The 16,147-nt window shown below is 46.2% G+C and overlaps 1 protein-coding gene across 1 annotated transcript in view; it reads right to left on the reverse strand.

The window, feature by feature from the left end:
- Positions 1-5,535: 5,535 nt before the first annotated feature.
- The window catches only part of Coa7 (cytochrome c oxidase assembly factor 7), a 13,766-nt gene continuing 3,154 nt past the window's right edge, over positions 5,536-16,147 (reverse strand). Inside the window, exon 3 of the mRNA XM_050136327.1 lies at positions 5,536-9,734. Within this exon, the coding sequence (XP_049992284.1) occupies positions 9,286-9,734 (449 nt within the window). The 3' untranslated portion in view covers positions 5,536-9,285. The remainder of the gene's footprint in view (positions 9,735-16,147) is intronic.

The following is a 16,147-nucleotide window of genomic DNA, read 5'->3' on the forward strand; positions in this document are numbered from 1 at the left end:
CGCAGCTGTACATGCCACCCGCGATGCCTTTGTTCCATCATCATGGATTCTAACCCTCGGAGACCCTAGGCCCAATTATATTCTTTCTTTTTCAAGTTACCTTATAAAGGGTGTTTTATCATAGCCATAGAAATGCAAGCTGGGAGGTGGTGGCTCATGCCTTTAATCCCAGCACTTGGGACACAGAAGCAATTGGATCTCTGTGAGTTGGAGGCCAATCTGGTCTACAGCGTGAGTTCTAGGGCAGCTAGGGCTACACAGAGAAACTCTGTCTCAATAAACAAAACAACAGAAACATAATAAATAATTTGGGCTATTTGGAAAAACCCTGGGTAAAAACAAAAACAAAAACAAAAAACACAAAATAGTGAAAAAAGAGATACAGCCACTGAGCCGGTTCAGCAAGAGCAACAGAAACCTGACAACCTCAGTTCTGTTCTGGAAACCAGGTAAAGGGTGAAAGGACCAGATCCACAAAGTAGCCCCTGGCTTCCACGGGCACTCACACTCTCACACACACACACACACACACACACATCACACTCGCACTCACACACATCACACTCACACACACATCACACTCACACTCACACACACATCACACTCACAAACACATCACACTCACACACACAGATACAGGAATAAGGAAACGAATAAGCACTTTTTTTTAAAAGAAGAGAAAGGGACTCTTACGAAGGCAGCAAGCCTGGCCCTTCCCTTCCCCTTTGCTGTGGGCCTGAGATCAGTCTCCTGCTTGTTCCTACACACACCCCAACCATTTTGCTCTCTCCCTTAGGTGACACAGCTAAGGGGCTGCCCTTATCACAGAGTCTCTTCTGTGACACTTAAATTCTTGACCTTCCAGAACTGTGCACTAAACCAATCCCTTTTCTTACAAAGTTAGCCCCCTCGGGTATTTCGTTGCAGCAACACCGACTAATGCAGACATGAGTGACTCCTCTGGCCTCTGGGTTTCAGGTTTTCCACACTAACTCCAACTAAACTTTACCTAGAATCATTACCTCTGCGTCAGCCCTGGCCTTCCAGCACCCAGCTTGGCTTGCACGTGCCCGGGACCGGAAGTTCACTTTAGTTCACCAATGTTCTTCCTTCTACTCGGTTTCTATGCTCACTTCTGCTCTCTACACGGGTGTAAAACAAGCCTAGTTCCACTTCCAGGAAAATTAGGACACATGTATGACATGAGTCAGGTGTAAGCCATACTCCAGACAGTCCAGGCCCTTCACTGTTCCGAACCCTGTGAAAAGAGATGGAGAAGCACACAGCTTGGGGATCCAGGAGGGCTTCCAGGAGGCAACAGTCTGAGTTTCGAGACTATTGGTTGTCCAGCCTCATGCCAAGGAGCAAGAAAGCAAGACGTTGTTGCGGTGCAGCTGTGTGCAGACAGCTACAGCTGAGGGGCTGGGGTGTGGCTCAGCTGTGGAGAGCAGAAGGCCTTGGGTTCAATCCCCACCATTGCGCAAGCTGGCTGACTGAGGTGGTGCACCTGGAGGTGGAGGCGGGAAGATTGGAAATTCAAAGACATCTTTGGCTGCACAGTGAATTCGAGGCCAGCCTGGGATACTTGAAATTGTGTTTCAAAAACAAAACAACCACCACAAATGTGGAGACGGTGGAGCCGGGCTGCCGAGGCGCAGGGTCTGGCTAAGGAGGGTGGACTTCAGCCACTGGCGCAAGCTGCCTTGCCTGAGTGCATATGGCTCCTATGGGGTTGCTGTTTGTCTGAACTCCAGGTTTTCATTCACTAGGTCAAGGTGTACCCCAGAATTCCTCTGGTTTAAACCAGATGCCCCAGGAGAAGAGGAAGTAGGGTGCCTACTCAGAAATTGGAAGAAGACAGAGTTTTTGTCTCAATTAACAAGTAGTTATGATGAACAAAGACCATCAATTATTATTATTATTATTTTCAAGACAGGGTCTCTCTACTTGGCTAGCCCTGGCTGCCCTGGAACTCACAGAGACCCACCTGCCTTCTGAGTGCTGGAATTAAAGGTGTCTGCCACTATGCCTGACTTGATCATCAACTATTTTTGTTGTTTTTTTCAAGACAGTGTTTCCCTGTGAAGCCTCGGCTGTCCTGGAACTTTCTCTGTAAACCAGGCTGACCTCAAACTCAGAGTTTTGCCCACCTCTGACTCCCGAGTGCTGGGATTAAAGGCGTGCACCACCACTGCCCAGCTGTCATCAACTGTCATCCAAATATGATGTGCACCTTTATCCCAGTACTTAGGAGGTAGAAGCAGGAGTCCTATGTGAGTTTGAGCTCAGCCTGTCTATCTAGCGAGTGTTCTAGGACAGTCAGGACTATGTCAGGAGACCCTTTTTCAAACAAACAAACAAAATATTAAAAAATTACTTTTAAAAATTTGCAAATAAAAACATCACACATCACTTCAAGGTGGTGGCACATGCCTTTGATCCCAGCAATCAGGAGGCAGAGGCAGGCAGATCTCTGAGTTTGAAGTGAGTAAGTTCTAGGACAGCCAGAGCTACACAGAGAAACCCTTTCTCAGAAAAAAAAAAAAGGGAAAGAAAAAAAGAAAAAAAAAATTAACCAGAATCAAAATCTATCTAATTCAGTGAATTTCTGTGCAGTGAGACTGGCATTTAGAATGGTGCTGATGGGCGGTGGTGGCCTTTAATCCCAGCACTCGGGAGGCGGAGGCAGCAGGATCTCTGTGAGTTCGAGGCCAGCCTGGTCTACAAGAGCTAGTTCCAGCACAGGCCCCAAAACTACAGAGCAACCCTGTCTCGGAAAAAGTAAGAAACGAAAAAGCAGAAAAATTAAAAATAGAACGGCACCAATGAGCTTCACGTTAAAGTTTACACTTTTGATGTTGAATGTATCTTATGCATTTATCTACCAGCAAAAATAAAAGCCATGAGAGAATTAGAACTGGAAAAGCAATTAGCTTTAGATTATCTTTCATAACTCATGTCCATCCCCTGCATCCAGTTCTCCTTCCAGTTATTCTTAGTATTTCAAGAACATGTGGCCTACTTAGGAGTCTTTGGCCGTGAGGATATTAATATTGGTCTGCTGGCATTAAATGACCAAACACATGCTTTAAGATGCCAGAGTGGCAATTCTGGGTCCTGTCCCTTCATTATTATTATTATTATTATTATTGTTATTGTTATTATTATTATGCTCAGAGCCCAATGAAAGCAGAATTGATTTATCTACTGTAAGCTTGAGCCATATCGGTTGCAGCAGACTGGGGTGGGGGTGGGGAGCCTCGTTAAACCCCTGCGAACCACACGGAGCCTTATGTACCGAGAAGGAGCCTAGGTCTGATTTGTCTTGGTGGGGGAAGCTATCATCTCAGCAAGTAGCCACTGAAGGCCTGGAATGGGCCCAGCCTCCTTCGGGTCTCAGGGTAGAACCAAAGCCCGGCTCTCCCCAAGAACTCAGTCGTGTGAGGAGCAGAGACTGTAAATACAGAGAGCTCGCTCGGCTCGGCTTAGCTCGGCACGTCATCGGTGCTGTGATGGATGGACGCTACGTGAGCGAGCCGACTCAGGGGCGACCCCACTGGAGGAACGAGCAGCCTTCCAGCCTAGGAGATGAAAGAGAAAGGGGTTCCAGGGAAGAATCCAGCACAGGCAACCCGGGTATTTTTATTATTGCTTTCTCATTTCATTCATAATAACCGACAAATGAAAAATGTATATACTCAAGGTGAAAAATGTGTTGTATGTACACATTATACACCGATGATCAGGAGTTAATGAACACCCCCACCCCCACAGTTAACGCGCGTGCCGACCGTCTTTTGTTGTGGGGTGATAGTGCCGGGACTACAGGCAGCTCCCTGATGCAGGAGCCCAAGATGGAGCTAAATACGGCGTCAGGAATTGGCATGGGGGTGGGGAGACATATGCTGGGCAAGGGATTGTCTTCCCCACTTAAACAGTAGGGAGGCCTGGTCCATAAACTGAAATACAATCGGCACTCCTCGGGCCTGTGCAGGGGCAACAGCTGGGAATAGTTTCCACTCGAGACCCCAGCAGGTGCAGTTCCCAGGGGCTGTGTTTCGGCAAGAGAGAGAGGAGAGGACCGTGGGGCCCCAAGTCCCCTGCCCCAGGCCCACCTCTTGCAGCTGCTCTGAGCCATCAAACCCCCCTGGAAAGCCTCCTCCCTTGTGTCTCTGATAGTAAAACGACAGCCTGTTTTAAAAGCTAGACTCCCACAGAAGCTGACAATGCCTCGTGGCAAGAAACAAGGCTCTAACTGTAGAAGCTGCTTTTAAAGTCCCGCATTCCATGATAAAGGCTATTACTTAATCCTTCCAAGGACCTCTTAGAGGGTTTTCTTATCTCCACCTGAACACAGAAGGTTGGGTAACTTGTCCGAGGCCAGAGTCATTAAATGCCGAACAAAGAGTGGAAAACAGCACGTGCCCTTTGGACCTAAAAACTGGTATCTGGATTCCACAACCACCACAAACCACGAGGTGGACTTCAAAGGGGGAAGATCCATGCAGCAAAACAGCTTGGCAGCCAAAGCTTTCTAACAATGTAGGGTTTTTATCAACACTATCAGTATTAGTATGTATGGGCGCCTGCATGCTACACACACACACCGGGAGAGAGGAGGTTGTTTATGGGGGTGCTGGGGACTGAAGGTCCATCGTCAGGTTTGGGTGGCAAGCACCCTTACCCACAGAGTCGTCTCAGCCCCTAAAACAATTATTTATTTTTCTCACTCTTGGTGCCCTAAACTGTTTAGTCTGTCTCGCTAATCCAGAATGGCGCACACCTGCAAGACACAGCGTCCAGGCGCTTTTTCCACCCCGCTGGCTTTACAAAAAATGTCAGAAAACACACCAAAAATGTAACTTATTTTTAAATATATTTATCTTAAAAACCAGCAAACAGCTGTTTCTTGTTCCAGCCCCTTCACACAAGCCTCAAATCACTATGAATGACTCCCACTGTCCTTGGAATTGCCCGAGTTAAAATTTATGTCTCTCTTTAAATTCATGCCTGACTGGACTCCGCGTTTTGCCTATCCTGTTGCCTGGGTCTCTTTCCCGCCCTCCCTTGCCTCACGTTCCTTAGCGCAGGCCCCACACTATCCATGTGTCCCACACTGGTTTTTTTTTCTCTTGAGACAGAGCCTCATTATGCAGCCCAGGCTGGTTTGGAATTCAGTCATCTTGCCTGGATCTCCCCAGTGCAGGGATTATGCGTCTACAGCACATCTGGCTGAAAATGTAACATTTTGACAGCTAACCTTCTCTATTGTTCCCAGCTCTATCTCAGGATGTGACCTAATGACACAGGTGCCTCAGGTCCTGGGCAGGAACTACTCCACACAAAAGAGTACGCACCCAACAGTGAAGCAAACTAACTCCTCAAATCACAAAGGCCATTGTTTAATTGAAAGGATATATATATAATTTTTTTTTTGACACAAGGTTTGTGCAGCCCTGGCTGTACTATAACTCGCTCTGTAGACCAGGCTGGCCTCGTTCACCTGCCTCTGCCTCCTGAGTGCTGCAATTAGACGTGTATTAGCACCACCTGGCTCAAATTCCTAATTTTTTTTTTTCTCCGAGACAGGGTTTCTCTGTAGCTTTGGAGCCTGTCCTGGAACGAGCTCTTGTAGACCAGGCTAGTCTTGAACTCACAGAGATCCGCCTGCCTCTGCCTCCCGAGTGCTGGGATTAAAGGCGCGCGCCACCACCGCCCGGCTTCAAATTCCTAATTTTTTAAAAATTTATTTTTTATATGCATGTTCTATCTACATATATACACCACGTGTGCCTGGTGCCAGCAGAGGTCTAAGAGGGTGCTGGATTGATTACCTGGAACTGCAGTTAGGGACGGTTGTAAGGCACCAAGTGAGTACTGGGAACCTAACCCAGGTCCTCTGCAAGAGCAAGTGCTCTTAACCATCTCTCCAGTCTCAATTCTGAACTTGTTTTGAGTTTTTGAGACAAAGTTTCTCTGTGTAGCTTTGGAGCCTGTTCTGGAACTCACTGTGTAGACCAGGCTGGCCTCGAACTCAAAGAAACCTGCCTGCCTCCTGCCATCCAGCCCAATTCTTAATTTTAAAAAGAGTTAATCTGGGGGGCTGGAGAGATGGCTCAGGGGTTAAGAGCACTGGCTGCTCTCCCAGAGGACCCTGGTTCAATTCCTGGCACCCACATGGTGGTTTACAACCATCTGTGACTCCAGTCCTGGGGGATCTGACACATGGACACACACAGGCACATGCCAAAGCTGGTTATATTCCACTGTGTACGGCGTCCTGTGTTTTTCACACAGAGAAATCCAGCTTGCAGTTCCTGCGGACAGGTGTGCAGGAATGGAATTACTAGCTCACAGGGCTAATTTAAAGTTTCCTCTTCTTACTGTCAGGTGCTCTACACGCACAGGCTTGGTCTGCCTCTGCCTAGCCCAGAACTGCACACATTCAGAAGAGCGAAGTCCAGGCCTCTCTCTGCTGTGATAAGAGCCACAAATCTTTTCAAGCAACTTCGTAAACAAAATGCAGTTTATTTCTAAATTTTCACATTCTCATCAGCAGGGCATAATGGTCCCGATTTCTCTATACTCGACATCTATTTTAATAGTAGTGGTCCTACCGGGTGTGAGGTAGTATCTTGGTGTGATTGCATTTTCAACAGATTTTCTTACAGCTTTTGGTTCAGAGCAAAATTGAGAAAATGCAGCAACTTCTATACGAAGAATCAGCCCTTACACAGAGACACCCTGACACCTTCCCCTGAAGGCCCATTACGATCAATGAACCTTGTGAGCACATGGTCCCCCAAAGTCCTCTCTTACATTAGGGTTTACTCTTATTTCACATTTTACCAATTTGGACAGATGGCTCATGACCCGTACCACATCCAGTGTACCATACAAAGTGGCCTCATGACCTATACACTATAACCACCCTACCATGTGAACGTCACATATCTGTGTACCATGTATGTGCCTACTGCCTCTGGGACCAGAAGAGGGTATGAGATCCCCTGGAGCTGCTGTCAGAAGGTTCTGAGGCACCATGTGATGGAAGCAATCTCAAGCCCCCTGCAGGGGCAGTAGTGAGCGCTCTTACCCGCTGAGCCATCTCTGCAGCCTGCCACCTCAGCTTTACCTGTAGTCCCGGAACCCACAGAACCCAGGAACTCAGCCCTCTTCCACTGAACCACACTGCCAGGTTTTAACTTACTGATACCACTTTTTTGAGGACACTAGTATCATACAACGGGCATCACGAATGTCACCTTTCAGATTTGGCCCTTCCGTTCAGTAATATCCCTCTGCATCTGCTGTGACTCATTTTTTTTAAAAAGTACTAGATATTCCGTTGTATCATTTACCCTTTCATCTACTTTGTTGCTTCCAAGCTTTGACAATCACAAAGCTTGCCACTCACAGCCCTACTGGATTTGAGCCTACGTCTAATGCCCCTGGGGAAATATAAAGAGGCAAGATTGCCAAAAGACGCTGTATGTTTAGTTTTCTTAAATACTGATCGGCTGTCTGTCTTCCCAAGTGGCTGAGCCATCGTTTGTTCTCATGAACGATGCTGTCCTTGTCACTCCATTCCACCTGCATTTGTTGTTTTGGCTTCTGGAGTCGCAGCAGTGCAGAGGACATCTCACACACACATTGGCTGGTGGCTTTGTGGAGACAGGGTTTCACTATGTACTCCTGGTTAGCCTGGCACTTCCTGCACATGGCTTTCAGTTATCTTGCAATCAAATCAATTGTCTACTGTTTTATTTCTTATTCCATTTATTTTTCACGGTGTGTACAGTCCTGCATGGAGGCCACAGGACAACTTGCAGGAGCAGCTGCTTCCTTCCTCGCTGTGGTCCCAGGACAGTAGAAGAGTTTGTGTGGTTTTCATGTGTAGTTTCCCCATGATTAGGATATTTGCCCAAGCCTCTTGGTCTACGGCAGCCAATCACAACAAACGCTATTTTCAAGACGTTCTAAAAACAAACTTCATGTCTTTTAAAAAGCTCTCTCCACACTCAGGAAAGGCCCTCCCTTGTGTCAACTTGAGGGGGCAGCTGGCTGTGTGCACAGCCCTCAAGGGCAAGCTTGCTTTCTAGAGCAGCCAGCTGCCAGACCAGAAGGGAAGCCAGGGTAAGGATAGATACACTGGTCCAGCGGTCAGAGGAAAAGGACAAGCTCGCCCCCTAGTGACAAGTAGAGACAATAGAAGGAAAAAATATTACAAAGGCACAGGCAAACACAAAGACAAAAAAGAAAACTGCACAGCCACCATGATGAGTACATTCCATCCTGCCAGGATCTGGAGAACAGGAGCACAACAGATTAAAAAGTCAACTGAAACAGCTCATTCATCTGGACAGTTTAACAAGTTCAGTCCTGCCTGACACAGTGGGCTGAGGCAGGGCTGGGAGTTTTAAGGCCAGCACAGATAGCACAAAGGCCTGTTCAAAACAGAAGCAGCCAGACAGTTAATCCCAGCACAGGGAGGCAGAGGTAGGTGGATCTTTATGAGTTCAAGGCCAGCCTGGTCTATAAGGCAAGTACTGGGATAGCCAGGACTGTAATACAGAGAAACCCTGTCTCGAAACACTCTGCCCACACCCCCAAAAGGAAAAGGTTCTGTTCAGTGCTGTTTTGTGCTGTCCTGTCAGATCCCGAGCGGCAGCTGCTTCAGGAGTCATCTGTCTTCCCATGAGGAGCAGAAGCAGCTGAGGAGGGTAATTTTGAACTGCAAATGTCTTGTCTAGAGGAGGGGACGCTTAGGTTTTGTTTCCTAACCGCCAGGCATAGTATAACCACCTTCAACCTTCACTTGGCACACAGCTCCTGATCCCTATAAATCTGTCGAAAGGCCTGACTGGAAAGGCAAGAAGCCCACACCGTGGTTACATAAGGCAGAGGGCGGCAGTCGTGACTGCGGCTGTTCTTAGCTCCTCAAGACCTCTGTTATGCAAATTAGGACACTTTCTAATTTTCAAGCTCTTCTGACTGATTCTTTGAGGCCTGTGGCTGCTAAATTTCCCAGCTTCTCTTTGTTTCCCCAACCCCAAAAGGCTCCTCAGTTTGCCCCTATTTTTCAGAGGTCCAGTTTAGAAATTAAGGCCCCCATAACAGAATACCCACAAAGGATTATTTACTAAAGCACCCACTTCCAGCCCCTCCCAGCAGGTGACACTCTGGAGCAGATGGCACTGACTGACCTCCAAGGCTCCTCTGGTTTCATAGCAGAGGTGTCAGTGTCAAGCTGTCCCTTGCTTGGAAGGGAGGGTGGGCCACACATTACCCAAACGTTAAAGATTGGACGTTTTTCTGTTGTTCTTTGTGGAGCTGCTGGGCCCTATTTTTCAGCATTTCGGCCTTGGCCTCGTCCTTATCAACACCATCCCCCAGTTTATACATGCGGCTGGCATTGGCGCAGGCCCAGATGTGGCCCAGGTCACAGGCCTTCATTGAATATTTACATGCCAGAGCCATGTCCTTGGGAAAGCCAGGGGCACCCTGTAGAAACATGGCACTGAGGTTGAAGCAGCTGGCTGCATAGCCGCCATCACAGGCTCTAGTGTAGTAGTCCCTGGCCTTCCCCAGGTCAGGCTGGCCGTCCTCGTTGACCTGTCCGTCGTGTGCCAGGAGCCCAACATTGTGACAGGACTCCACAGACTTCTTCCCTGGCTTCTCACAGGCCTTCAGAAAGCAGGCAGACGCAGCCTTTAGGTCCTGACTCAGGCCACCTACAAACACAGAAAACAAAGGAAAGGTACGCTCAAGGGCTGGGCAGACAGCTCAGTGGTAGAGTTCTTGCCTACAATATCAGAGGGCATGGGTTCAATCCCCAGTACCACCCCGCACCCTAAACCAGGGCTGAACCTATTTGTGTCTGGCCAAGGTTAGGGAACCATCCCTGAGACAAGCCCTGGGAGCTAAAGTAAGATGGAGCAAGGGAGCCCTGGACTCTTTGGTTCACATGATCTCTTATGAGGAAGCCAAGTCAGGAAGAGACAAGTCAGCTCAGAGCACCAGAGACTACCACGTGGGGCTACAGTGAGAACACTGCATTTTTAAAATAAGCAACTGAATGTTTCTTAATCTAAATATACAGTTGGCCTCCATATTTATGAGCTCTGCATATGCAGATCCCATCAGTTATGAACACGATTACAGCATCCAACCCAGACACCAGCTGCAAATTTATCCGACCACGGACTGAAAATATTCAGGGAAAAATCATGTCTGTGCTAAAAATGTATGGACTTTCCCTGTCATTCCCAACACAGCACATGGGACAGCCATTACAGTAGTGTTTACACTGTATCAGGGGTAGCACAGCTAGAAACGATTTGAAGGGAAGGAAGTTGTGCGCAAGATCTGGAGTACCTAAAGGAAGACTCTGATCCTACAAAACTCCTGGAAATAATCTCCCAGGGCAGAAAACAACAACAACAACAAAAAGCTAAAGCTAAGGTGTGTGTGGTCTAACACCTTTCTTTAATCCCAGCACTTGGGAGGCAGAGGCAGGGGGATCTCAGTCAGTTCCAAGACAGTCAGAGCTACCTAATAGAGAGACCCTATTACAAACAAAACAAAACAAACTAAAAAAAAGACAGGAATGACTTGGAGCTGGGAATGGTGATCTATGCCTATAATGCTATATTACCCTAGCACTGAGGAAGTAGAGGCAGGAGAATCCAAAGTTTGAGATCACCTAAGCTACAAAATAAAGTTGTTTCAAAAAAAAAAGTAGCAATCAACCTTTTCTTATTTATTCACAGTATGGTGGTATGAAAGCAAATGCCCCCCCAAAAGGAGTGGCACTATTAGGAGGTGTGGCCTTGTTGGACAAAGTGTGTCACTGTGGAGGCTGACTTTATATAGATGCTCAAGTCACACCCAGGGAGACCACTTCCTGTTGCCTGCACAAGATGAAGAACTCTCGGCGACCTCTCCAGCACCATGACTGCCTGCACATAGCCATGTCCCATGATGATAATGGACTGGACCTCTGAGTTGTAAGCCACCTAATTAAATGTTTTCCTTCATAATAGTTGCTGTGGTCATGGTGTCCTTCACAGTCGCAGGGACTGTGGTATTGCTGTGATAGGCTGGACCACGTTTCTATTTGGAGTAATAAGGACTTCGTGAGTGTGGGTTAGCAAAGCAGTGGAATGCATTAAGTTCTGCTAATGGGCCATACTAGTAGGAGCAGGGAAGACAGTGGTGCTAGGAGTTATCTGATCCATGGGGTCCTGGCTCAAGAGGTTTCAAAGGAAAAGAATATGAATATGTAGCCTAGAGATAGTTCTTGTAATATTTTGGTGAAGATTTTGCCTGCTTTTTGACCCTGTCTGAAGAATCTGCCTGAGACAAAAGTGACAAGGTTAGGATTATTTCCGGTGGCAGAGGAAATCTTGAAAAAGCCTAGTATTGTTATTGGATGGTTATTACTGGTCACTCTTATAAAGGTTTATAATGAGAAGGAGCAGGCTGAGCATGGAAAAATATTTGAGAAAAGGAACATCAGAAAGTGGAATGAGGCCGGTAGTGGTGGCGCACGCCAGTAGGACTTGCTGAAGGAGGCAGAGGCAGGAGGATCACGAGTTCGAGGCCAGCCTGGGCTACACATTTAAAAAAAAAAAGAAAGTGGAATGAGTTGGGCAGTGGTGGCACATGCCTTTAATCCCAGCACTTGGGGGGCAGAGGCAGGAGGATCTCTGTGAGTTTGAGGCCAGACTGGTGCTAGGATAGGTCAAGCTCCAAAGCTACACAGAGAAGCCCTGTCTTGAAAAACAAACAAACAAACAAAAAAAGTGAAATGGAAGGAATTTTTCTGGCCAAGGAGATAAACGGATTAAGAAATGGAATAAAGGGAGTGGTGACCTCAGGACAAGATCCCGCCTAGCTAAATTTCCAACTTGTGAAAAGGATTAAAGAGAAGCTTAGAGCAGTTTGTAGTGACGCAGGCCTTTAATCCCAGCTCTGAGAAGAGAGAAGCTGGAAGATCTGAGTTTGAAGCCATCCTGGTCTTCAGATCCAGTTTCAGGACAGCCAACTTAGGTCGTGGAAGAAATGATCAAAACCAGAAAGTTGATGAAGATGTAACTGAATGAGCCATGTTCCAGCCCCAGCAGAACTTGGCAACTTGAGACACATGATTCTGGCTTTAGAGTTAAAGACAGAAGAAAGGGGCTATGGAATTCGCCTCTGTGTCTAAGGGAAGCCGCTGAGACCAGACATGTGTCAGGGGTGTCCCTGAATGAGAGGGCGTTTTGTGAAGCTGTCAAATTGAAGCTTGGATTGCGTTGGAGACCCCAGGATACTGGAGATGCCAGAGCCATGGGATACCTGCCAAGAAAAGCTGCTAACAGGAAGTGGAACCAGTCCAAGAGGAAGAAGGGTACTGCAGTCAACAAAATTGAAAGGGCCGGAGATCTGAAGAGCATTTTTTTTTTTGTTTTTTTTTTTTTGTTTGTTTTTCGAGACAGGGTTTCTCTGTGGTTTTGGAGCCTGTCCTGGACTGAAGAGCATTTTGACATGGCGATGCAGAGGTTGGAGTTTGCCCAGCAGGTTTTTGGTCTTTTCTGGTCCAGTGTTTCCTCACTATGCTTCCTTCCCTATGTTTGGGAATGGTGATGTATAACCCGTGCCATTATATGTTGGAAGTATGTGACCTGCTTTTTGATTCTGACTTACAAGGGATTACAGTTAAGAGATTGTGTGAATGTCAGAAGAGACTTTGAACTTCCTAAACTTATTTTCTGAGTGCAGGTGAGCACCTGCATGTATATATGTGTATCACATGCATGACTGGTACCTGCAGAGGCCAGAAGAGGCATCAAACCCCCTAGAATTGGAGTTATGAATAGCTGTAACTGCCATATAGGCGCTGGGAAAGAAAGGCAGGTCTCCTAGGAGAACAGCCAGTTCAATCACTAAGCCCTTGCTTCGGATTCTCTGTTGGGTTACTTACTCTGAAGAAAGCTAAAGGCAGATCATTAGGAGACTGGAGCACAGCAGGGGACATGGAGAGCTCACAGTCACTGGGATCAGAGTCCCCAGACAGCAGCTGACCGAGCCAAGGCCTTTACAGTCAGGCCAGGGAGTAAGTCAGCATCTAAAGGGCAACTTCAATCACACCTTCCAACTACTGCAGTACTACTCCCCTTGCCAGTGTTTTGATCAAGGCACCCAGCTAAACCAACCCCAAATTCCTAACCCATAGAAGCAAAGAGGGAACCTGGCAAAAACTTAGCATTACTTAAGATCTAATGCCAGCTGGGGTGTGAGAAGAAATATAAGGGCACAATTACTCAGTTCTTATTCTGTGCTCAGCACATCCTGACAGCTTTACTGTATTTTATTTTTAAATCTTATTTAGAGTATTCTGCCTGTGCATATGTATGTGCACCATGTGTGCACCTAGTGCTTGAGGTCAGAAGTTGAAGTCCCTGGAACTGGAGTTACAGATGGTTGTGAACCTGGGTCCTCTGCAAGAACAAGTGCTTAACAGCTGAGCCACCTCTACAGCCCACATGCTAATATTTTTACCTGAACTGCCCGGAGTAACTCCATTTTGTCCTAGATTATCTAACGACACCCCCAGCGCCACATCCTGCAGAGCAGAACGTTCTCATGCGGCTTCCGGAGGGCCATTGTCTTACAACATCAAACAAACTGTTCTAACAAACTGACCTCCTCACACAGGCACACAGACATCCTACCCCACCCACCCATGCCTCTGACGTGATGTGACTGTGTTTTGGATGTTAGAACCCCACCGTGCTTCAATTTAGGTGGAGTTCTTTCTGGTATGAGCCTGTTCTCAGTCAGTAGCAAATAAAAGATTCTTCATTGGCCTTGTATTCTCGGTGGTCTGTAATCTGCTCAAGTGTATGTTTCATACTGATACTCTCTATCTTTCACAATAAAACAGAGCTAGTTCCAGGACAGGCTCCAAAACTACAGAGAAACCCTGTCTCGGAAAAAAAAAAAAAAAAACAACAATGGAGCAAGAACTATTTCTTTTTCTTTTGAATTCTGAGCCAGGATCTCAATCTGTAACCCAACTACATTAAGTCCAGGCTCTGTAAACCCCAGTTTACAGGTGCTAAAACTGGAACACAGAGTTAAAAGTGACTAGCTAAGGTTGTCATGCCTAATTGTCAGGGGTCATGCAAGGGAACCAACAGGCAGCATGGAAGGAACCCATGGAACAATGGCTGGGCAGGCAGCAAAGTCATGTCCGAGTGAGCCTTCAAGCGGGAGAGCCGCAGGGACTACATGTCCTATTGAGCACAGCTCTGCTCACTGCCCATCATAATCTATGGGTTACATGAAAACTCTCCGGGTTTCTAGCCCCTCACTGGGCAGTGTTACTGGTACTTAAAAATAACAGTGATTGACTTTTTCCAAGCACTGCTGCTGGAACAGATTGACAACTCAACCACCATTCTGAGAAAGACTCTAGACATATGGATTGCTGGTAATATTAAGTTAAGATGTTTTTGTTAATGGCTTTGAGATAGAAAATCTTGGGGGACAATTTATAAAGTTTAGAAAGACACACTTTAAATAGTTGAATAAGGGACTCACTGATGTCAGGGAACAAAAACAATTGCAGCCTGGCCACTGCTGGCTGACGTACCTTTCTTGCGACAATAGTCTGATGATCAAAGACAATGATTAATTACTTGTAACCATTTCTGCTCTCAACTTCCTGATAGGATTTAATAAAAAACACTGTTGATGAGTGGTTATGCACCCTAAGGACTTAAAGTAGAAATGACTGATTGTTTTTCATATATGGAAGTTTAGATGTGTGATTCTTTTCAGATTTTTATAAGATTATCTTTTGAGATAATTAAATAACTGATTTTTTTATTTTTGTTTTTTGGTAACTGCAAAATGCAGCCTGCTGGTAAAAGAATTAGCTGAGTAAGGTACTGTTGGGAATATTATTTTAAGGTGTGTTACTTTTGTTTATGTTGCATTTGTTTAACTCCATGAAGCTGTGATACTTTTTCTGTCTAGAAAACCTGATATTCAAATAAAGATCTGAATGGCTGATAGCAAGGCAGGAGAAAGGATAGGCGGGCTGGCAGGCAGAGAGAATACAGAAGGAGAGCACTGGGAGAAGGGATTTGGAGTAGTAGCCCAAGAAGGAGAAGGACTTCAGGGGCCAGGCACCCAGCTACACAGCAATCCACAGAGTAAGATTTAAGCTTGGTGATGGTAGTGGTGGCACACACCTTTAATCCCAGCACTTGAGAGGCACAGGCAAGTGGATCTCTGTGAGTTCAGGGCCAGCCTGGTCTATAAGAGCTAGTTCCGGGACAGCCAGGGCTGTTACAAAAAGAAACACTGTCTGGGGTGGGGGTGGGGGGGTAAGATTTAAAGAAATAAGTGAATAGTAGAAACACAGAGGCCAAAGGGTAGATGGGATAATATAAGCTAAGAAACGCAGGCAAGAAACCAGCCAAGCTAAGGCCAGATGTTTATAAGTAAGATCCACTTTGGAGCTGGGTGGTGAGCCCCTAAAAGAGTCCAAATAGCATAACATCATATTACTACAAAGTATCTTGCTTATTCACACTTTGTGAATCTATAACAAGTTGCTTGGATATGAATGTATGCGGGTTCTTAGAGATAACTTGTTTTCACCTATAATATATAAAATGTTTACGTAAGGGAAATGGAAAACATGATGTCTTTTATTTGTATTCATTGTAATCATTCTCTTAAAAAATAGAATATAACTATATTGTAATTTTTATATTGCTTGAAAGATTTTTTTGGGGGTATATACACGCTGTAAGGGAAAAAATAAAGAGACACAGAAGGGAAACATCAGGGTAGAAGGACAGAAAAAGAATAGAGGAGAACAAGCAACAGAAAGAATAATAAAAGGAAGAACTAATCTTTGGTCCGCAGAAAAAGTCCTCGAGTGTCTGTTTGTCTGTCCAGCAGTTTGCCTGCTCTGCATTTCCTCTTCAGTTTTTCTGACCTGCTGAGGGCCTGCTATTCATCAGCACCCTAGTGAGATGCTGACATACTGGAGGGTGTGTGTGTGTGTGTGTGTGTGTGTGTGTGTGTGTGTGTGTGTGTGTGAGAGAGAGAGAGAGAGAGAGAGAGAGAGAGAGAGAGAGAGAGA

The sequence above is a fragment of the Alexandromys fortis genome, unplaced genomic scaffold (genome assembly GCF_014885135.2).
Source record: "Alexandromys fortis isolate MF-2015 unplaced genomic scaffold, M_Fortis_MF-2015_v1.1 scaffold_13, whole genome shotgun sequence".
Taxonomy (NCBI): domain Eukaryota; kingdom Metazoa; phylum Chordata; class Mammalia; order Rodentia; family Cricetidae; genus Alexandromys; species Alexandromys fortis.